The 24,150-nt window shown below is 39.1% G+C and overlaps 1 protein-coding gene across 2 annotated transcripts in view; it reads left to right on the forward strand.

The window, feature by feature from the left end:
• ano1a (anoctamin 1, calcium activated chloride channel a) overlaps nucleotides 1–23,218 on the forward strand; it is a 56,953-nt gene extending 33,735 nt beyond the window's left edge. For both annotated transcript variants that reach the window (XM_062391054.1, XM_062391047.1), the window contains exons 14-25: nucleotides 1,040–1,111; nucleotides 2,805–2,879; nucleotides 3,739–3,940; nucleotides 4,478–4,589; nucleotides 4,752–4,809; nucleotides 5,642–5,742; nucleotides 6,563–6,699; nucleotides 13,462–13,614; nucleotides 14,430–14,482; nucleotides 15,444–15,628; nucleotides 17,238–17,343; nucleotides 19,724–23,218. In XM_062391054.1, the coding sequence (XP_062247038.1) occupies nucleotides 1,040–1,111; nucleotides 2,805–2,879; nucleotides 3,739–3,940; nucleotides 4,478–4,589; nucleotides 4,752–4,809; nucleotides 5,642–5,742; nucleotides 6,563–6,699; nucleotides 13,462–13,614; nucleotides 14,430–14,482; nucleotides 15,444–15,628; nucleotides 17,238–17,343; nucleotides 19,724–19,966 (1,497 nt within the window). In that variant the 3' untranslated portion in view covers nucleotides 19,967–23,218. The remainder of the gene's footprint in view (nucleotides 1–1,039; nucleotides 1,112–2,804; nucleotides 2,880–3,738; nucleotides 3,941–4,477; nucleotides 4,590–4,751; nucleotides 4,810–5,641; nucleotides 5,743–6,562; nucleotides 6,700–13,461; nucleotides 13,615–14,429; nucleotides 14,483–15,443; nucleotides 15,629–17,237; nucleotides 17,344–19,723) is intronic.
• Nucleotides 23,219–24,150: the final 932 nt, after the last annotated feature.

A 24,150-nucleotide genomic window follows, 5' to 3' on the forward strand; every position in this document is an offset into this window, starting at 1 on the left:
AGAAGTTATATAAAAAATGTATGCACCCTAAACATTGACAAAACAATTCAACAGTGGATTAGGGAGCACATTTTTTATTCAAGAGAAATAAACAAATTTGATTTCAGAGTTGGTGGTGCCAGTACAATTCTTCAGGTAAGAAAAGAGATATAAACCAAGTCATAGGGTGTTATTCAAGCTTAATTTCCTGCTGGATGAAAGTTATAACAAAATGTTGTGCACTGACACTACAAAGACATAGGCTCTTGATACTAATTTTGATGAACTTGAGGATCAGTTAATTTTGAGCATGTTCTGGTACCAGGTAATGCAAATGTCAAAATATTATAACGGGTATAACTTGTTGTGCCAGAGGTGATTGAAGATTCACATTCTCTCCTCATTAACACACACGTAGTAACATGTAGTACATGTGGTTTGAGGCCCAAGCTTTGAACGTGTTTCCTCAGCTCACTTTTAGCCTTGCGAATATACATGTAGACAGTGGTGGATCAAAACCATATATTTCACAAAAAAACACACAAACGTAAACTGTATGGTGTATAGAAATTTCTGTCTGGTCTTAGGAAAGTGTCAGACTCTGTGAGTCTACAGATGCAAATATAGATAGTATAATAAAAATATATTGTAGCTTTAAATTGTGTAATAGAGATTACATGGATGTGTAAAAAAGCTGGTTTCTTTAAGTTAGAGTTAGTGTTAATGCTTGATAATAAACCTTCAGTTAAACCCTTGAGCATAAGCTGACTGGGCATTGTGATACAACCTCAAACTACAGGTTGTTTTCAGTTTTATGTTGACTGCATAATCTTTGCATGGTGGGTCAATGCATTTCTCTCTTTTTCTTTCACAGAGCACCGTATTCAGGCTTCATCCTACCACACTCACGCTACCAAACTTAATGCAGACAAGCTGCTAATTCCATTTCTTTCTCCGTTCTCAAATGTCAAAGGGATCTTCGCCACTGCTAACTGTAACTAGCTTCTTAATGCTCACAGTAGTATCAGTTACTGTAACATCCAAACTGTTTCTCTTCCAGGACCACAACCGAGCAGAGTATGAGTTCCGGGTCATGCAAAAAACAATGAAACTGGAACATACAACTCCAAAGGTAAAAATGATTCAGTAATATTTGTTACAATCTTATTCACCTATAACTTAAACTATGTTTCTCTCAAATTAACTTACTTATGCAGTTTTATGTCAAACCTAGATATTTAGGCTTAATACTAAAAATATCATATCAGGGTTAATGTGTAATTAGTACTGTAACTAGTACTGCAATTAATGTAAATAGTATTTTAACAGCAATTTCACCTGTAATTTAAATGACTACCAATAATTATCTCAATATTGTCATAACTTTCGCAACAATACATATTCATTTAAGATGACAAACGAACAAAAAATACTGCTGTATTACAATAGGTCAACAAGTGCACAGTAAGGAACAGTCTCTGGCATTAAGTCCACATTCAAATGTTTTCATGTAGTTTTACATGACCATGGTAAAGTGTTTGCTAGTGTAAACAGGAAGCAGAGTGTTTCTTCTGCAGCTTGTTTCTTATTAACAGAATTACTACAAACGAGGAACTGCGATGGTGAGAATAAAGACCAGGAATTTCTTTACTTGGCACAATGACGAGGTGGAATTCTTTCTGACATTAACTGAGCAGTGCTTTGCATTCACTGCTAGTATTTGAGTTGTGACTTAAAATAACCAATCAGGAAAGAAAAAGATATATGATATCATGTATATTAAGCAAAAAAATAAACAAATGAATATTATTAGTGTTTCAGTAACCTCTGACATCGCATGTGTAGGAGTGTGTAGGTGTGTAATTTACACCCAAACAACAGCACTATGCAGCAATAATGTGAGTGTAAGACACATTATTGCTATGCAGTATTTTCAAATGTGTGCATGTTATTTTTCTATACATATTTAAATGACCTGAAAGAAATAGTTAAAACGCTTCTTAGCTTCAAACTAAACTTGGAACTTTATTCAGTTGCAACATCTGCTTTACTGTGTTTTAACTTAAATTAAAATACTGTTGAGGTGGGACATTGACGGTTAGAGAGAGAACGCCATAACCAACGATTAAATAAAAGTATTCTTACACACTGTACCAGTCAAGAAACAAACACTGTCCATCAGCAGGAAACTCCCAATGAGCACCGACTGGAGGGATTACATGTAATGGCTGTGTCACCAGCATTTTTTAATGCTGATGAAACATTGATACATGTTTATATGTGGTAAAAACAAACAATCAAACAAACACAGAATGAAAACAACATATTTGTGATAACATGTTCTGGGGAACAATGTTCAGAGATGAGCATATCCATTAGCAGCCTTTTGTCCTTTGTCTTGTGCTAAGGTCACATCTTCCATTTCATCAAACACACAAAGGGTGCATGCAAACACACACACAGGCTTGGGGAATCTGACCCAATTTTCAGAAGGCTTGAATATGACATGATAGCTCGGAGCAGAATTAGCTGTGCTCTACTGGAGCCACATAGTCTGTGTGTGTCTATGTTTATGGTGTGGGGGCTCTGTGCACCAGAAGGCTTGCAGCATAAAGAGGTGCTACTGACAGTACTTTCATAAGGCTATGGCAGTAGAAACACACACAGTTTCAATATACAGCTAGATGGAATTAATGATACTGTATGCTGTGTGCTTTCTGTCCCTCACATTGTTGTCTCTATCTCTATTTATCCCTCTGTCTGTCTGTGTGTGTGTTTGTGTGTGTGTGTGTGTGTGTGTGTGTGTGTGTGTGTGTGTGCTTTAGGGGGAGAAGGTGAAGCTGACATGTACAGACAGACTGCCAGCTTACCTAACCACTTTGGTCACAATGGGCTTCCTAGTGAGTCTCAATACTGTCCATCCAGTGTTGCATCAACACACTTTGAATTTCCAGCACATGTATGACATCTGAAACAGCGCTTTTTAATCACCCTGGAGAATACATTTAATCCTTGTGTCATAATGTAATTTCATCTATGTTTAGGTTGAGGCACTTGCATATTGAAAGCTAACCTTTAAAAAAAAATTTTTTAAAGAAGAAAGAGACTTAGATTTAATGCCTTTAAACTGCACAAGCCCATGCATGTCTGCATAATTGTAGACATCTGCGTCTGCAGGAAACTATACCCATACCATATCTTAAAAACTTGAACTCAAGTTATAGTTTATTTCTACTTCAAAGGCTTTCTTTCTAATGAAAAATAAACCACCTGGCAGAATTCATGTTATGTATTTTTTAAATAATATTTTAAAAAGTAACCAAAAGCAAATCTATACCAAGCCAGACTTTTATGAAATGGTCCAAAACCACTAAACTGGCTAAAGATGAGTTGGTGGGCTTGGTTCAGATAGTAGAGAGATACTTTGTGGTAACTTTTATTAACTGCAGTCTAAGGTGATGCTGATGATGCATTTAAGCTATAGTCCGTTGTTTTCGTTGAATAAACATGACTTTGTCTCTTTCTACAGGACTTAAAATTTGTTATATATTTTGATTACACTACAGTTCTGTTTGACTTGTATTTTTTCCTTCTAATTATTTAGATTAAATACATGTAATTGAGATTGATGTTTTAATTAGGGAAACATAACAAAAAAATACCTGTTTCAAAATTGGGCATTCAACATGTGCTGCTCTACTCTTCCTTGTGTCAGCTGATTTTTAGATTTGGTGTCCCCGAACTTCTCACTACTTTTAGATTGCTGTGACGTTTGCCATAGTCTTCGGAGTCATCCTGTACCGGATTAGCATTAAGGCAGCGCTGCACGTGAGCAACTACCCTGCAGCACGGTCCAACATCAGAGCCACTGTCAAAACCACAGCCGCCATCATCAACCTCATAATCATCATCATCTTAGATGAAATCTATGGCGCCATCGCCCGCTGGCTCACCACACTGGGTGAGGCTTTCTTACTACAAGAAAACATCTTTACTGGAAAAGACAAATAATTTAAACATGAAGCTCATGTCTTTGTTTGCTGTTTACTACAAAAATATTCAAGTTAATTTCTGCTTACACTTGATGTGTTTTGCTGTGTTGTGTTTGTGTCTACTTCTGTGTGACGTTTGAGTGTGTATTCAGTTTGAGCTTTTCAAACTAAAAACAAACATATTATACCTTACCGGCAGTCAAGGTTTTTGTTGTGGTACTTCACCACAAACTGGCTTCAGCCCCACAGTCAGAGAAAAATTCTTTGGGCAGACAAGACTTTCAAGTCTGGCTTTTAAATTTTAGATTCAAATCATTAAGAACAACCTGAGAAACAATACCAAAACAAAATAAAAGACCATGAAGTTCACCTCTTTAATTTAGTGAAAGTGTTCTGAAATTTCTACTACAACAAACAGTCGGCCTTAACAGTAAGACTGTTAAGTAAGTAATTACTGGATGATTTAGTATGTGTGGGGGATAATAACACATGTTTCTCTTTTTCAGAGGTTCCAAAGACAGACAAGAGTTTTGAGGAGCGCCTCATCTTCAAAACCTTTATCTTGAAATTTGTGAATGCCTTCACACCTATCGTCTATTTGGCCTTTTTCCGGGGCAGGTAAGAGGGGACCTCTCTCTGCTTGTTTTTTGTACATTGTTATGTTAAATCATTTGAATCGAACAATTCTATGGTTCACTCGTAATGTAAAAACTCATCTGCTGTTGCTCTCACGTACCATTTGGCAAACCTTTATTTTGATACCATATGTTTGGTCCACAGGCTTGTTGGGCGGCCTGGGAACTACTTGTATGTTGTTGGATCATACAGAATGGAAGAGGTAATTCTATACTATATACGATTTCACTTGACTTAGGTTAACGTTGTTTATTTTATGCTGTGTATGTTATAATAAATTTACTTGATGTCAAGAGGTCCCAAGAAAAGACTTAACTTTGTCTCAGTAGTTTCCCACTGTCATTTCCTTTGAGGTCATTGGTTCTTAGTGTCACAGTGTGGCTCACTGATTTGGTTAATAGTTGTTGAATCTCTATGGCACAGGGAAATAGTTAATACAATAAAGCTTGTTATCAGAGCAGAATTGTTCTATAAAGCCTTTATAGGAAAGGAAGTATTTTTCTTACTTGACTGCAACTGCTTAAAATGTAATGTACCCCTCTCTGCCAATCAGTAACAAGTATGACACCTAGTGCATGTATCCACCGTCAAATACCATGATAAGCTCAAGCTGGATTTTCTTTAGGTCACTTAATTCTAACAGCAGTACTGACATCAATAGCCAGAAAATACTTTGTCCATAATGGAAAGACTTACTATAAGTTACTATAGTGACCTGCTGTCAATCCTGAAGATTACATTTATCAACATACTGTAACTAATTTCAACTGACTATCAGGCAATTAATTGTAATTGACACAGCTGATAAAGGCATTAATCATGAGTCCTTGCTACTGTTCTGAGGTTTGAATACAAGAATATATGTTATATATATATTTTTATAATATTATTTCCCAAAATCCTGAACAATCCTGACTCTCCAAAAAAACATTTGTTTAATATAAAACAGCTGTGTCACGTGTCACTGTTCTTTCATGCTCTTCTGCGTCAATTTGATCATGTCACTCTTTGTTCTTCTCTTCTTCTCTCCCCAGTGTGCTCATGCGGGCTGCCTCATGGAGTTGTGCATCCAGTTGTGCATCACCATGCTGGGCAAGCAGCTCATCCAGAACAACCTGTTTGAGATCGGCATACCGTGAGTGCAAAGCATTCCCTGTGCAACATTCACAAACGCACACACTAAAACCAACACTCAAACACAGATGACAAGCAAAACCACAGATCACAATACCTGGGCTAAACAATTCACAAACAAATTGTGCTTATTTACTCATTTGTAATTACATGTAAGACGATTCATTTAAATGCCTGTCTGGCTAACAGATCCACATATACCTGGAAGCCAGACACACATTGATGAAATCTTGTAGCCTAAAATTTTGAGGTGTAGAGAGTGCATCATGTGTTTGGTTTCTTTTCTTTATCATACAGTCCACCAACAGCAAACATCTGAGCTGTGTAACATTTATAATTCTTAGATATTATTGAGCTCCAACAATAAGAAACAACCAAATGGATGTGTCACAAACTATCCGCCAATAAATGAAATACTTTGGTAATTCAGACCAGGTTGTTGTTGGTCATAGCACACACATGATATCCACATCCATTACATCTTGTTTTCCTCTCCTGCTTTTTTCTGAGGCTTGCTGCATTTATTTGCACATTACTGGCACCACCCCTTAGTAATGGCAATAAACTGAATTAGACAAATGTCATACATGTATAATAATAAATTTGCTGTGCCACATTACAACCACTATTGGTCAGAAACTCTGCAAGGTACCCGAAGGATAATCCTATATTCATATTGCATATAAATTAACATAAATACAATTTTTAGTTAACAACGTGTGTTCATGTATGTTCTGATTTTAACTTAAATGTCCAGCATATGTCAGGCTCTATTAACAAAGGTGAATGTGTTGTTTTATCACTGTTTTTTGTTTTTACAGGAAGCTGAAAAAAATGCTGCGGAAGAGGAAATCAGACTCAAAGAAGGAGGAAGAACTGACCAACAGCCTGCAGCGTCACGAGAAAGACCAACTATTGGGTCCATTTGTTGGCCTCAGCCCCGAGTACATGGAGATGAGTAAGTTTAAACATGAAGGTTATTTTAATTAAAATGAGAACTCCAGGGCTATAGGGCTCCGTCTGAAGGGGCTGAAACAAAGTTATTTTGGAAACAAGAATGCATCACATATATCTTTTTTCTAATTTTGTCTTACCAGTTAAGACTGACTACCAGTGTCTGTTAATGCTCAAGGTACAATTTTGTTGAGCTCAACAAAATTTACATTTAAAAGGAAGATTGTAACAGCGGCTTCCCTCCATTTGAGGACTGAATATTTTTGGGATGAACAACAGTGCTGTTTGTTCCTGTAAAGCAGTGGTTCCCAAACTTTTTATCCCGTACATTGAATACGGTTGCAGAAATCCCCTGTAATCCGGGATTAAGTTCATTCAGACGAGAACAAATTTCACCCAGATAAGCTAGTCATGTAAGAAACTCATCATTATGCAAATGCTCAGACAGGTGAAACTTGTGGTCAATAAAGAACTTTTTAACATAATCTTTCAATTCAAAGAAACGTGTCAATACTTTGGCCCTTGACAACCAGAGCACATACGTGTGCAGTAAGAGCGTTGTATGGTCGCTTCCCATTTCACTGCATAAGGCAGTAAATATGCGTGAGTTCAGGGGCCTGGCTTTAACAAAGTTCACCAATTTGACTGTAGTGTCCAAAACGTCCTTCAAGCTGACAGGCATTCCCTTGGCAGCCAGAGCCTATCTGTGGATGATGCAGTGTATCCAAGTGGCGTCAGGAGCAACTGCTTGCAGGCACGTTATCACTCCACTATGTCTCCCCGTCATGGCCTTTGCGCCATCTGTACAGATGCCAACACATTTAGACCGAATAAGTCCATTTGATCTTACGAAAGTGTCGAGAATTTTGAAAATGTCCTCCCCAGTTGACCTTGTTTCCAGAGGTTTACAGAAGAGCATGTCCTCCTTAATTTACCCTTCTTGAATGTACGGCACATATACCAGGAGCTGTGCCAGGCCGGCTACGGCTGTTGATTCATGCAGCTGTAGAGCATAAAATTCACTGGCTGGTGTGTGAAGTATTAGCTGTTTTAAAATGTCCTCTGCCATGTCACTGATACACCGTGAAACTAGCCTGACGTTGTCATACTCACAATTCTAGTCAGAATGTGAGTCTGAGACCGTTCCATTGGGCTGTGATTATGGGGTGTGTTTCAACCGAACCAGGAAATAAAATGCCTCTTCGCTCTGTTGGATAAACCTACAACCATCAGAGCAATGTAGTATGTGACGTATGTTAAGCGACGCATTGTGAGTTATTTACTAACACTAGGTTCACAACGGATGCTGAAACGACGCCAAAGCGACGATTAAGCGCAGCGCCAAGCCTTAAATAACAGCTGGCTCCCATCCACTCCCATGTTAAACCTTGGTGAAAAGGTCACAAAGGTTGAGTCTATTTTTTTTGCGCTTGACACGAGCGTATTGCGCCAGGAAACAGACTGAAACATGATTTTAAACGATATTGATGACATATTTTATATGATATAAATTATCAATATGCATCCCATAATTTGAATTCCCCTTCTGTTGTCCTGGAGTTTTAATTTTACTAATGACATTATTAAAATTTCCCCCTCTGCCCATCCACTACAGCCACACAAGCAGTGATAAAGATAAAAAGAGAGAGAGGGGGGGCTACGTATTCTCCTCATAGGCTTGGGTGGAGAATACGTAATTAACCCTTGACACCCGACATTTAACGAAGCAAATAGCTGAGAAGTTCTTCAATACGGAGGACATTAATTAATAATTGAAGTGGAGAAGTACAGTGAGTTTTATGATCCTCGGAACATGTTGTATAAATCCAACACCAAAAAAGACAAATGTTGGGACGCTGTTGCTTAATGTTGGAGCAACAAGTAAGTATATGCATTAATACTACTGGATCAACGGGTGATATTATTAGCGCTGCCCGGCGGTTCAGCGTTGCTTCAGCGTCCGGTGTGAACAGGATGCCAGACAAACTTAGCCCCGCCCACAACATTTGAGGTTGGGAAGTTCGGTCTGGAGTCGCTCCGTTGGGGAGAAATTGTGCCCGAACAGAAACTGTTCGGACCAATCAGATTGTCAGGGCGGGCTTTATACGATGATGGACAGATGATCAACAGTAACGTAATAAACCACGTCATCAAAGTGCGCTTGGGTTGAATTTGTTTTCAACAAACATGCCTTCCGCTGGAGAGCTGAGATGTTTAGATTCTGCCATTGAGTCTGTTTTAGAGGACATCGACAGCGCATTCATTTTGAAAGAGGAACAGAGAACGCGGAGGCGACGCCAAAGCGCCGCACCGCTCTAATCCCTATCGCGCCGGTGCTTGGCTGCTCTAACCGGACGCTGAAATTAAGCTGAAACGCCGGGCGGCGCTAATAATATAACCCGTTGATCCAGTGGTATAAAAGCATATACTTAGTTGTTGCTCCAACATTAAGAAACAGCGTCCCAACATTTGTCTTCTTTAGTGTTGTATGATCCTCGGAACATGTTGTATAAAGACAACTCACTGTACTTCTCCACTTCAATTATTAATTTAATGTCATCCATGTTGAAGAACTTCTCTGCTGTTTGCTCCGTTCAACGTCGGGTGTCGAGGGTAAATTACGTATTCTCCACTAAAGCCTATGTGGAGAATACGTAGCCCCCCTCTCTCTCTTTTTATCTGTATCACTGCTTGTCAGGCTGTAGTGGATGGGCATAGGGGGACATTTAATAATGTCATTGGTAAAATTAAAACTCCAGGACAACAGAAGGGGAATTCAAAGTATAGGATGCATATTGATAATTTATATCATAAATAATATGTCATCAATATCGTTTAAAATTATTTTTCAGTGTGTTTCCTTTTGCAATATGCTGTTGTTCTGAACAGTATACGGTAGAGACGAATTTGAATAAATAACAAATAAATGTCTTTAAATTAATGGGTCAAATGGGGATATATAATTTAAAATCAAATCAGTGTTAATTTTGGCAGCTATTTTTGATTTAGTCTTAGTCTTTTGACGAAAAAGCTAATTAGTTTTAGTCACATTTAGTCATTTTTATCCTTCTTAGTTTTAGTTTAGTTTTAGTCGACAAAAACTAATTACATTTTAGTCTAGTTTTAGTCACATTTAACAGCCACATTAAACTCCTTTTCTATAAAAACATAAAGCTGCAGCCTAATAGCTTAAAAATATATATTTAGTTTTAAATGTGAAAACAAAAAGGGAGAGCAGGTCAGACTGGAGGCGAACACAGAAACTGCAGCGCGGTAGAAACCAACTGCAGCTTCTGCTCTGATCAAGAAGCTGCTGCGCTGATCTCTGATCAGCTGAGACCAGAGACACTCTGTGTTTTCACTGTTTCCATAGTTAAGAAGCAGTGAGTCACAGAGCGGCTGCTCTACGTGAACGAGCTCTGCTTTCACTGTGTCTCTCTGAGCGAGTGCGCGGGGCGGGGGGGCGGAGCTACGGACCGGTACGCTATCTGGGAGAGCAGAGACACACACATACACACACACAAACACACAGACTCAAGCCTGAAACATGCTTCTGCGTTTTCACGGGCCCGTAAGCGCAAGAGCCCTTCCGGGTCCTTTACGTGCTTATGTATCCCTTCTTACTTGCTTACGGGCGTCGCCCCATTTTTCTAAAATTTACGGCAAAGCTCCGCAAGCTCACTCAGCCCGCAAGGCTGTGATTGGTCTGCTCTACATCCCTTCTGGAGCTGCATTTCCGGTTTCATGCCCCATACTACAGGCAGAAACAACGGAAGACTTTAAAAAGAAGAATGGACAACCGCGAAGAACTCCTGTCTTCGTCCATATCCCTCATAGGTCGGACAAGGGATGCATATTCACCCGTCCTCGGCCTCGGTTGATTTAATGGCCGTACAGACCACCTACGCCTCCGTCTCCTCTCCAGTCGCTTTTCCTGATGACTAATTATAAGAAGTTGCTCTTCAATGTCCAGCAGCTCCATCTCAATCAATTGTTGTTCGGTTGGAATCGTGAATACACTCTCTGCCATGGTTCACCGTGTGTTTGTAATGGAGAACACGACTGGTAGAAGGTAAATAAACAGTCAACAACGATTGCCACACCCACAAAGAAGGCGTCTCTCTGGTCATCTTCGACAAAAAGCATTACTCCGCCTAGTGTTCTGGCGCGGAATTGCTTTGTAAGACGTGCAACGGTTGGGGAAATATGAATGACAACGAGTCTTGCGCCACAGCGGCGTGAAAAGACGCAGACGCAGTCGCGGAAGCATGTTTCAGGCTTCACTCGCCCGCTCCTGATACTTCATGATGGCCTGATACGATGATGTTTTAAAAATTATTGTGACTTAGTCAACCACCAACATAGTCTTCTCTACTCGTCTCGTCAACGAAAGTTAAAATAGATTTAGTCATAGTTTTTATTTTCAAAGATCCGTTTTCGTTACGTCTTCGTCTCGTCTTAGTCATGGAAAAAAGTTTGTTAACAAATATTTTTCGTTATAGTTTTCGTCAACGAAATTAACACTGAATCAAATGTACTTGTATTGTCCTAATGGGCAATTAAAAATAGTACACATGTCATTTCACGCGAGACCCAAAACAAAAATGCAGAACAAAAGTGAATTGAATATACTTGTCCTAAGACACTTAAAATGATTAAATACTAAACGCATATTGCCAGATGAGAAGCAGAAACTGGCATTAAAACTTAAAAACCGAAGTGTGAGATGTGCTAGTCAAGTGAGAGGGTTATGTCTCTGCCAATTTTTACAATCTAACTCTACCAACAAGGAACTAGACACAAATCTCTTACAGTATTGTCGCACTTTAATGCTCAGAGCATAGTGAATACAACAAAGGTTAGTTTGTAATATGCACCCCGATGGGAAACAGTTCTTTGTCTTTATACATTTGGCTCACCCCTCCCACTCTGTTTGGGGTTGTTACTAAGTCAAAGGTTCGGATCTTCTGACCACATTAAAACAACAATGCCTAGTTAAAGCAATCCAAGGGTCATTCAGTTGTACCAAGGGTCATTCAGTTGTACAGGATACAGCATGATCAAGGTTAGGGTTAGGGTTATAATAATCAATCAAGGGGGAAATAAACATGATCATATTGTGGTAAAATATTGTTGTGGTAAAATGTTACATTTCCCCTACGTTTATTAGATGCATGACTGAATCAACCCGTCTCCTTGTACAGTAGTAAAATGGATGTTGGTATGAACAAGAGTTTGAGGCATTTGGTCTTACACTTAAAGGCTCTGTAATGTCTGCCTGATTGTAACAGGTCGAGTTTGGGGAACAGAATGTGTGACAGTCATTAAGGATCCTGTGTGCTAGTCTGACCACAGAACTTTTGTGGATGGTTCTGAAGGGAAGGATAGTTCTTTCTGCCCATCATCATCAAAGCTGGTTTTACCATATTCTCAATTATTGACATTTGCTGGACTGTGAGGGTGACGAAACCATGCTGCCATTCAGTATCTAATTATGCTTTCAAGCACAGCAGAATCTAAATTGGACGTGACGTAGGTGATCACACTGAAAAATCTAAGTCTACGTACTGTAGTTATTTGAAGGGTGTCACTCATTGTGACATATCCACTGGAGGGTGATGGGATAGAGTGGATTGGATTTTCCCACTCCATGATAAAGACACTCATGGTAGATGTGTGCTGAATCCTTAGAAGGTACATTTGAAAAATCATTAGAAGGACACAAGCACATTATATATCAATGCTCAAACACCTGAGATGAAAGAATTCAAAAATAACTGTGAAAAACCAAGCACCGCTTAGCTACATGGCATTTATGTTGCACATCAGTGTGGTCATCATTGTTTTGTTATGGAAGCAATTAAGATTAAAAAAACATCTTGATGAGACATCTTCGTTTTGGGGGTATGCATTTGATGAGATAACAAATCCAAAATTACTCTCTACAATATATCTATTACATTTCAGTCAGACAACTCACATTCAAACATTTATTGCAGCCGTAGAACAGTTTTAGTGTTTAGGCTCCAACTTAATCACTCCCCCATATGATTACACAGGAATGATGAGCAAATACTTGTAACCTCTCGTCGGAGCCTACAGTTGGGGCAGACAAACTTAGAAAGGAAGTGAAGAACACACACGAGGAGCAGGGCCTACAAAATAAAACAGTAAACAGAAAACACAGAGTGTGAAAACATGAAACAACTCAAACATACACAACAGAGATTTACTAAATAAACAAAAAACACTTCAAACAGAGGGATAACCTAAACATAGAAAATACCAAAACCGTGACACACTGTGGGTAAAGTTATTGTGTATTGAGGCAATGGTGCAGTTTAGCAGCTTTTTGGCAGCACACTAATAACTGAAGGCAAATGAAAATTAAAAGATTAAAGGTAAAATGTAGATTGCATCTTGTTGTGTATATTTGAGCTGTTTAGAAGTAAACATATTGTTTAGTGCAGTTCTAGGATTAGACCCTGGCTTCATTTTGGTCTAATAGATATTGAAATATAGGTACAGTTATCACACCATGTACTGGTTTATTAATTGCAAAATATCACCTGTCTCTGCTATTTAAGTCTGCATGAGTTGTTCCCAATTACTGTAAGTGTAATGACCTGTATTGACATGAAATCATGGGTTAGCTCAGGAACCTAGGAGAACATGAGTCTTTTTGTATTCAATTACTAAATTGTGTCTTCCCTGATGCATTCATGCAGGAACTTGAGCAGATTTTTCCTATTGTCTGTTTCTGCAGTAATCCAGTTTGGAATGGTTACTCTTTTCGTGGCCTCTTTCCCTCTGGCTCCACTCTTCGCTCTTCTGAATAACATCATTGAGATTCGCCTGGATGCCAAGAAATTTGTTATGCAGCTGCGCAGGCCAATTGCAGCTAAAGCCAAAGACATTGGTAGGTGTTCACTGCCCAACTACAATAAAAGAAGCAGATCATACAAGTTATTCCTGGTTTTCTATGTTAAATCCTAATACTAGATGCTTTCAGCTAGAATGCCTTCATTAGGTGGAAACTAATGGTCAAAGTCATCTTTACCTCACTTTGTTTTGGCTCTAAACACAAATTCCACTATATCAGAAAAAACATGCCTTATGCTCAAACTTTTACCAACATAAAGATGCTTTAAAGGATATGTTCCTGCTTTCCCCACTGGCTGTGAAAAGATAACTTTCCCAAAGATATCAGTTAAACAGTTCTCGTTTTATGTCAAAAGCATTTTAAAGTTGACCTGAAGAAAATATGCATTAATTAAATTGAAAATGTTTTTGAACAATTGTCACTTTGGTCATTAAGGCCTTGATCCTATCTCAGAGATTCCTGAAATGCACCAGTCATGCAGTTTCATTACCAAACAAGAAACCAAAAGAGTTAAAGGATTACACATTTCAAGTTAAAATGTACACTATGGTTTTCAAAAAGTCTATTGATGTTTTGACATAGATGGAAATCAGTCTCAGAACCTGTGGTCCTAGTGTGCAGTAATCAGGATCAGAATCAGATAGTATATACATCAAAAATAATATATCATTAAATAATATAATTGTTAGCATTCACAACATTCCTAACAACTTATTTGTAACACTCCTTTAACACAGCAAAGTGGTCTTACCACCTTTCAGGCTGCGATGTACTGACCTTATACAACAGTTGTATGTTGAAATGGCTGTTTCCTCTGTTCTTACTTTATTGACAGTTCTGTCTTTCTGCAGGTATCTGGTACAACCTTTTGAGAGGCCTAAGCAAGGTAGCAGTCATTGTTAATGTAAGTCTATATTTTTACAATCACGATAGACCTAAAATCCCAAAGGGCTCGACTAACAGTGCTATGTCACAGCTGTGTCAGACCTTTCTTACCGGGAGCCACATGTAAACAAAAGTGGACCTTAAAGGGATAGTTCACTGAAAAATGAAGATGCACTCGAACACTTCACCCACCCCTCCAGCAACATAGTGGCGAGTAGATGATATGTGCATTCTAATTTTCAGTGAACTATCCCTTTAATTCCTTACTCTGTAAAGCAGGCTTGGGAATCTTAAAAGGCCCTATATAAAGCTAGTAGTTGGTAAGGGTGGCACAGTGGTTGGCTCGGTCACTTAAGTCTTTTTCGAGTTTGCATGTTCTCACTGTGTTTGAATGTGTTTTCTCGGGTTATGCTGGCCTCCTCCCACAGCCAAAAGATATGTCAGTTGGGGTTAGGTTAATTGGTGTGAATACCTATTGGTCTGCATACTGGCCCTACTCAACACTGGTGACCTGTCCAGGGTATAATCCACCCACAGGGATTGGATCTGAAAGATAATGGATTGATGGAGTTATACTTTAGGTAACCTGCTTTGCACGGTGGATGTGAATCTTCAGTAAAATGATGTGTTTTACTCATCAATATAGCCTTTCTAATGGCAATATTATTCAGGGGGAAAAACTGGCTTGATCAGACTATTGATTGTGGAAGACTCTCAACTCTGGTTTAGAGCAAGCAATAATAACATATTTAGAACTGCATTTAATATAGTTTTAATTACTTATCATATGGTGTCAAGCCACAGATGTCATAGTTTGACCACCCTTAGACTTTTACATAGGTGAACAATTACAGTATTCTTTTGTCATGGAAATCAAGAAATCCAGGAAAAGTCATAGTTTATTAGATTGCATCAAGATTAATCAATCAATCCAATGGAAAGGAAGACAGAAGATTCTAAAAATGTTTTATCTCCCTCAGGCCTTTGTCATCTCCTTCACCTCTGACTTCATCCCTCGCCTGGTCTATCAGTACATGTACAGCCCTGATGGCACCATGCATGGCTTCGTCAATCACACTCTGTCTTACTTCAATGTCAGTGACTTCCAGCCAGGCACAGAACCAGGGCAACCAATGCACCTGGGGCATAATGTAGAACTATGCAGGTAAGCTTTCACTTTAAAGGTACATGCTCTTGATTTTTGGATAACAGCTCATGTATGGTTCAATATTTTATACATTTAACAATGGTAATTGTTCTTTCTTACGGTGTCAATATCTCTTATTTGCATTGGTTGTTGATTATCCCAAATTGAAATTTAAAAGGGAGCATTGGTAGCCTGGATGCCAGACGAACTTAGCCCCGCCCACAACATTTGAGGTCGGGAAGTTCGGTCTGGAGTCGCTCCGTTGAGGAGAAATTATGCCCGACCGGGCCAATCAGATTGTCAGGGCGGGCTTTATACGATGATGGACAGATGATCAACGGTAACGTAATCAACCACGTCATCAAAGTGCCCTTGGGTTGAATTCGTTTTCAACAAACATGCCTGCCGCTGGAGAGCTGAGATGTGTAGATGCTGCCATTGAGTCTGCTTTAGAAGACATCGACAGCGCATTCATTTTGAAAGAGGAACAGAGAACGTGGAGGCGACGCCAAAGCACCGCGCTAATCCCTATCGCGCCGGCGCTTGGCTGTTCACACCGGACACTGAAGCGACGCTGAACCGCCGGGCAGCGCTAATAATATCACCCGTTGATCCAGTAGATTAAAAGCATATACTTACTTGTTGCTCCAACATTAAGCAACAGCGTCCCAACATTTGTCTTTCTTGGTGTTGTCTTTATACAACATGTTCCGAGGATCATACAAGTGTACTTCTCCACTTCAATTATTAATTTAATGTCATCCATGTTGAAGAACTTCGCTGTTTGCTCCATTAAATGTCGGGTGTCTGGGGTAAATTACGTATTCTCCACTCAAGCCTATGTGGAGAATACGTAGCCCCCTCTCTCTCTCTTTTTATCTGTATCACTGCTTGTGTGGCTGTAGTGGATAGGCAGAAGGGGACATTTAATAATGTCATTGGTCAAATTAAAACTCCAGGACAACAGAAGGGGAATTCAAAGTATGGGATGCATATTTGATCATTTTGATCATATAAAATATGTCATCAATATCGTTTAAAATCCTTTTTCAGTGTGTTTCCTGGTGCGATACACTCGCGTCAATCTTAAAAAATAGACTCGACGCCAAAAAGATCGCTGCACGGTGCGAGGCAGCCTTGGCGCAGCGCGGCCTTTCAGCCTCCGGTGTGACCAGCACAAAGTTTTAACATGGGAGTGGATGGGAGCCAGCTGTTATTTAAGGCTTGGCGCTGCGCTGAGGTGTCGCTTCGGCATCGCTTCGGCATCGCTTCAGCGTCCGGTGTGAACCCGGCGTTAGTAAATAACTCACAATGCGTTGCTTAACATACGTCACATAATACGTTGCTCTGATTGGTTGTAGGTCTATCCAATTGAGCGAAGAGGAATTTTATTTCCTGGTCAGTTGAAACATGCCCCATAATCACAGCCCAATGGAGCGGTCTCAGACTCACATTCTGACTAGAATTGTGAGTCTGACAACGTCAGGCTAGAGCATTGGGGGAGCAGGTGAAAATATAGACATCTTTCAAATTGTAAAGTGAAATGAATTGTCAAATAACACCCTTTTAAATATGTTTCTAAATAAGTTTACTGTTACATTTTCCCCTGTTATGTTTCTGTTTCTAGATATAAGGACTACAGAGAGCCTCCTTGGTCCAGCACACCTTATGAACTCTCCAAGGAGTTCTGGGCCATTCTGGCAGCCCGCCTTGCCTTTGTTATCGTCTTTCAGGTTCAGTACAAAACACAGATATCAATATCAAAGCACCTATGCCTCTCCATGATTTCATGCATGACAGAACCACTACTAAATAGGAAGAAGCGCAATTAACTCTGTATGGTGCACGATGTAGTCCAGTCGGCACTCAGGGGTATTAAGAGGCTAGGACAATCCTCTGCACCTGTATGCCTCCTCACTCACTCTAATGATCCACCTGGAAAGTCTAGACAGAACCTCTTTCAGGGGAGCGATAGCACAATGAAAGGCTGTCACAGGGGTGTTTCCTGATCCTGTAGTTAAGAGAAAATATAGAATTTCAGCTCATCTAGCTGATTAAAGTGGGCAGAAGAAAATATATTTGGAAAGAATAATAGGTTAAGTATCGTCCCCGTTTCCTCCACATTCCTGCAGATGTATACTTCATCAACTGACAGGGCATGGAACTCATTCATGCCCTTTTCTGATGCCATTGCCAGAATAAAAGCAAACTCTGGAGAAACCACTTCATTCCCCACTGCTCTAGAGGCTAACATGGTGTGAAATTAAAGGCCTACAGAAGCAGCTCCCATTAGGGAACCATAGCAGGCTGTGGGGGAGAATGCCCCTGGGCTCCATGTCACCTTAGCACAAAACCTGAAGGTTTGATTTTCCACTTGAAGTTCAGGGTGGAAGCAGAGAGCTTTTTTCCGTTAAGGACAGTGTTATCGGCAATAAAGAAATCCCAGTCACCTCTTAATGAGCTTTACACCACACCTAAACTCTTGGTTGCAAGCTTTACAGAGTAGGTCAGGGTATTCATGGGTTATATCCATAGGTGCAGGCATTCCAGAATTGGATGTGGCCCCCTCTGCTGTCAGAGCAGGTCTTGCCTCTTGTCCAGTCTTCATGGAACTTCGGCGAAAAGCCCGTTCATTGCATGGAACTTGAGCCTCCCTTGCCAGTTTGGTGCAAATGACAGGAGTCTGTGCTGCACTCTGTTTAGTGTTAATTTAATCTATGATTATGATATGAAGAGATAGAAGAGACAACCTTGTCAAGGGTCTGTCCTCTCCGAATGGGTTTCTTATCTTCATATGGGAGAACCAAAGTGGGCAGTGGGTGGAGGACCTCACCATCCCATATTTGCATCTTATATCCTTTACCACCCCTTTATGGAATCTCAACTCCTATGAAGGAGGTTTCACTTCCAATGCATAATTGTGGGGACATATCAGGTACAGAGGCCTGAGGATGGCATAGTAAACAAATGTCCATACAAGGAGACACTGATCCAACTGCAGCTAATGGGTTCATCCTGTGCCTCCTTAACTATTGTCAAGGTAGGTAGCAGATTTTCCTGGCCATACAAGGACATGACTGTCACACAAAAACGTCAGGAACTTGTGGTGTGCCAATAATATATCACAGAGCTCTAGCCAATCTCATGCTGTGGCAAGAATATATTCACTCTTTAGATTGATGGATATGAACCAACTCTATAGTGTTAGAACAAGGCATTTTTCCAAAATTTGTTTAGAAATGTTATCAAGCCTGGTAAGTTTGTTGATAACATTTGCCCTACACTGCATGTATATAGCAAATACTTCCCTGTTTGTGTTGAATCAGCAAATATTAAACTAAAAATGATTTACCGTCCAGAAACATCCTGTTGTAACCGACTGTAAATATGTGGCAGGTCTTCTATAGCAGTATCAATCAATCAAATTGTATTTGTGTAGCCCATATTCATAAATCACAATATGTCTTATAGGGCTTTAACATGGTGTGACATTCTCTTTCCTTAACCCTCAACAAGAGTAAGGAAAAACTACAGAAGTGCAATAGATGCCACGTGTCATTGAGAACATCAGAAAGATAAGAGTATTTGCAGAATTGATTAGAATAAATACCTCGTAGCAAAATGGAAGGTAAATTAAAATATATTCATATATACAAACTTAGCATGACTTTCAGCTGTGTTTACAGACAGAGATCGTAAAATGTGTCAGAAAGAAACTGGTGATAGGTCACGTTTCAAGCAAAGTGTAGTGAGCCAATCAGAGGAGGGGCTCATGAGGCAGGCGAAAACAGCCTGTTCTGTCAGCAGCTCCAGAGAGAGGCAGTTGAGAGGACACGGAAATACACACTGCAGCATTTTTAATGATACTGATATATCATCTTAGGGGGACCAATACCTCAAATTAAATCCCAGAAAGGTGTAAAATATGGGGCCTTTAAAACAAGATTTAAACATACCTTTATTTTCAAATCTTGCCAGGATGTGACAGAGCTTTTGAGCTTAAATTTAATTGGCTTCCCTTAATGGTGCTATCCAAGAAACTCTGAGGTTTTTGAAGGGATGACCCTTTCTAAGATGTTCCAATCAGCTCTTTGTCCACTCTATTCTGTGCAGAACGTGGTGATGCTTATGAGTGACTTTGTGGACTGGCTAATCCCAGACATCCCCAAGGACATCAGCCTCCAGATCCACAAGGAGAAGATCCTCATGGTGGAGCTTTTTATGAAGGAGGAGCAGGGCAAAAGACTTGCAGCGCGTGACAACCACAACCAGGAAAACTGCACCTCCACCTCATCGGCTAATCAAAGCCCACCACAGCCACGCTCACGGCCCATCTCACATGCCAACTGCTGTTAGACTGCTTGCTGTTGGATATGAGAAAAGCCAAAACCCCAACTTGTAAACAAACTGTAAATAAGTTGATCAGCTGCTTATAGCTAGCTGGTAATGGGTAATGTGCATCCTTCAACATATCTTAATTTTGTAATACATATTTTAGCCTTTGTTGCATTTAAATTGTTTGGGAATGTTTTCTGGAATGACATGACTTATTTTGAAGATTTTTGCATTAGAATTACTTCAGCCAATAAACTGGCTGTTTGTGCTTGTTTGTTTTCAACACTTTTCCCTTGTTTTTTTGATACATTTTTCAACAAGCCAGACATAACCTTATCAGGCATTACCAAAAATCCAGGAAGTAGCAAACTTGGTATTAGTAGACAATTACTCATCCACAGGGTTTATGATCACAAAACATTATTTATTGGATGTAATTAAAAGGAACGAGCCATTATCTTCCTAAGACTCGGGGGAATTCACTCGTTGATGAACGCATTCAGGGTGTCTGAGACATTACACTAAACTCTAACCTAATATGAATCATATTTTTGATCATGGAGTTACCTAGCAACTTAATGCAGCTTTTGTATTGGAAACTGCCTGTCAGTCCGTCAACATAGTCTTGATATCTTATGGTTGAGACACAAAACCAATGAATACTATCAACACAGCTCAGACAGGCCTTTTTCTGTTTTGCACAATTCTACACAAATGCAGGAATTTATGGATGTTTTTCTTTAATATGCAACATGGTCAGGCACTTGTGCTTTTGTTGTTTGGACACAGGTTTTGAAAGACCGAGCCTGTTGATTTGTACTATTATCTTGTGTGAGCGCCACAGTGCTTATTGTTGAACAAACAGCCTAACAGTGCTCAGTGGCATTATTCCTAAAAGCACAAGTCATAATTATTCATTATAATGAACTGGAATTAAAGCTGAGATTGGAGGGTCCAGACTGACAATATAAATACAAAGGGATATCATGATGTCCACAGTCAGAAAATTTGAATAATTCCAGTAGTGTTTCCTGTGTTTCTACTGTATGAACTATATTTTGTCTTCAGCGGAACAGCATAAATCAAGCATATAATACTGACATCTTATCATCTTATAAAATCTGATGAAAGTATTTGCAAAACCATTTTCATGACCAACACAAATAATCAATAGCATTCATATGTATATATATATATAGTGTCTATCAGTCAAGTAATCACTTTAGTTCATTCAGTTTAGTTTACCTCTTATTAACTTGTAACTAGCAGAGTATTTACTTTATCTGTCTGCAGTCTGGTGATGAGCAGGAACAATTGTTTTCCCTCTTAGTGTTTTTGAAGCTTGCTGCTATTGGAAATTAGTTTTAAACTAAAATACTCTCAAATACTGTGTAGAGCTAAAAGGTCAAGTGTTTAAGACTAAGGTGAAGGGGATCTATTGGCAGGAAGTGTGTTTCATCTTAATTGTACAAATTGTTGTTTGCTTTACCCTAGATCCATCCCTTTTATATTTAAATACTTTATATTTCCATAAGGAGCAGGTCCTGTCTACGAAGGCCAACATGTTTTCACAGGAGCCCAAACTAGACAATCTAAACTACTTTTGAGTTTTTGTAAGGACTGAAGGCTAACACAGGTTCTCTTTCATGTTTGGAAGGGGAGAGTGGGTTAGGGGTATTCAGCTGCAACATGCAACTTCACCACTAGATGTCACTAAATTGTTCACACTGAACCTTTAAGGTGGATTCAGAAGTTGATAATTATCTTTGGGTTGAACTTAATGGTTTAGCTGTAATAATCAACATGACTGCAAATTAATGGTAAAGTTGCTCTGTCTCTGGTACCTAAACAATCATATCATCATGGTAACTAAAATGGTGATGTCAATGTCATAAAAACCATTGACATTTTTGCATATCATTAAGATGCCCAGCTTTCTATATTGGAGGGATTTGCTGGGTATATTTTTCATCACCAGACTGCAATTCATAGTGAAATTCTGTTAATCAGTAGTAACTTTGTTTAGTGTTAGCAATTGTAAATGAAATGAAAATGTTTTTCAAATGTATGTTTAATCATTCATAGAACAGATTTAAGGCTAATTTTTTCAGTCACATATAGTAATGTAAACGGTGTATGCCATCGCACTAATATAATGTAAGATAGCTGCATCTTGGAACAATTGAGATTGAAGAATCTCAATATAAATGTGACATTATAATTTAAATGGACATTGCATTTAGTTTTTTTTAAATTTAGAATGTTTTCATGTCGTTGTGAATCAGCAGCAGTGTTTTGCTTGAGGGGGCCAAAATGACCGTTGTTAGTAAGTAAGAAAACCGCATTACTGACTCTCTTACCCTGCCTTATTACCTTCTAGTTGCTCCAGGAGTTAACACAGTCAATTTATACCTTCTCCAAACCACCACTGTCTCATTTAGCAGTTTTCATGTAAACTGCTTCACTATTATCTTGCCTTATATGAACCTTCAAAATAGTTTGGTGTTCTCCTAAAGCTGCAATTCTTAAACAATTCAAGCACAATGACTGAATAATATATATCATTTTGTATGTGTATATGAGTGTGGCTGGATATCACTTGAGGAAGTTACTATATTGTATACGAAACTTGCAGTAACACTGCAGTCTTGTCAGTTTGTGTCAAATCCTGCCCCCTGCTGTAAATATGTTGAACAACCCAGACTGAGAGAATGTATTATTACATTTTCATTTTCAGTGATGTAAAATCACTTTTAGGTCAACATGTTGTATTAATGTTGCTATAAGACAGGGCATTTCTAAGTGTATGTAATGTGTTGAAAGGTTTTCATCAGCCCACAGGGGGCCACTGAATGATTAACTGTCACAATGACAAGAATATTCTTAATGTTATTGTCTTGAATTTTATTCATTATTTAATGTACGACAAACCATCAATATGGCCTATTTCTCTGTATCTGGACAGACATTACTTTTTTCTGGGATATAACTTTCTTTAAGCAAAAACTGCACATGTGTGAGTGTACGTGTGTGTGTGTGTAGGTTAGGTTTAGATATTCAGAGTTAAATTACAAAGAATATTTTCCCTCACAATCTCTTATGACCGGACCCCTCAATACCATCCTTCCATGTCCCTCATGAGATGTCTTTCTGTAACATGGTCAAGTCTATTATAATCTATGTCAATGCTCATTTCACAACATGCATGAGTGTTTACGCACGTATAACAGATTTGTCTTTTCTTCATACTGCAAATAAATGAGTGAGGAACTAGCTTGGGTGTGCACATTAATTAATATATATTTGTATATGTGTAGTGGCTATTTGTCGAAATATGTTTCCGACGGAGGTGCGAGTGTTTGTCTTGAGACTGGTATTCAGGTAATCTTTCAGGCTTAAGACAGCGACTGTCTGCATATTACGTTTCCACTCATTTTCATCCCACAAAGAATTTTCACCTTTCTCACCTTCACTGTGACCCACGCTGTTCGCAAGCAAAGTTGCAGGTGATTTTACTGGACGTATTTAATGGAAAGTTGTGATGGATGTTTGACCTGGTAAATGAGAACACAGGAAGCAGCTCATGTCTTATGCAGAAGGATTTATTGAAGGCTTGATGTATCTATCAACTTTACCATAGTAAGATCAGCGAATGTCAACCCAAAGTCCGAAGAAATCTCACACTGCATCCTAACTTATCTTCTTCCCTCCCCACTTCGCATCACCCATTCCAACATCACATGACTGAAAGGCTATAATTGCTGTCACTCTCTATGTTAAATGTGGGTGTTTTTATCTAATTGGATAGTTAAATCTAAAACAAACATACCAAAATCACGTTGTGTGCTTATGTCTTGCTTCTGATATAATTTAGAAAAGAGTTGGAGTTGGTGTCTCTCTGTCTGGGGCATTTGAATAAGGAATGAAAGTCCCTAAGCGCAGACACTACAGTGTACTGCTAGCCCTTTTATCTATAACCCGACCTTGAGTACTGCTCGAGAAGGGAGTGTGTGTAGAATGACGCAGGCTCTGTTCTGTTAACAAATGCAATGTGTGAGGATGGTCAAAAATTCCTTCACTAAGGTGAGCTAAAAAAATGTATGGAATTCACAACTTGCTTGTATACGATATTATTTTTAAGAAATTCTAAAGAGTCCTTTTGTTCAGGTGGACCTCAAGTTTCAGAAGTTTTTAAACAAACACAT

This window comes from Platichthys flesus, chromosome 1, assembly GCF_949316205.1.
Source record: "Platichthys flesus chromosome 1, fPlaFle2.1, whole genome shotgun sequence".
Lineage (NCBI taxonomy): Eukaryota > Metazoa > Chordata > Actinopteri > Pleuronectiformes > Pleuronectidae > Platichthys > Platichthys flesus.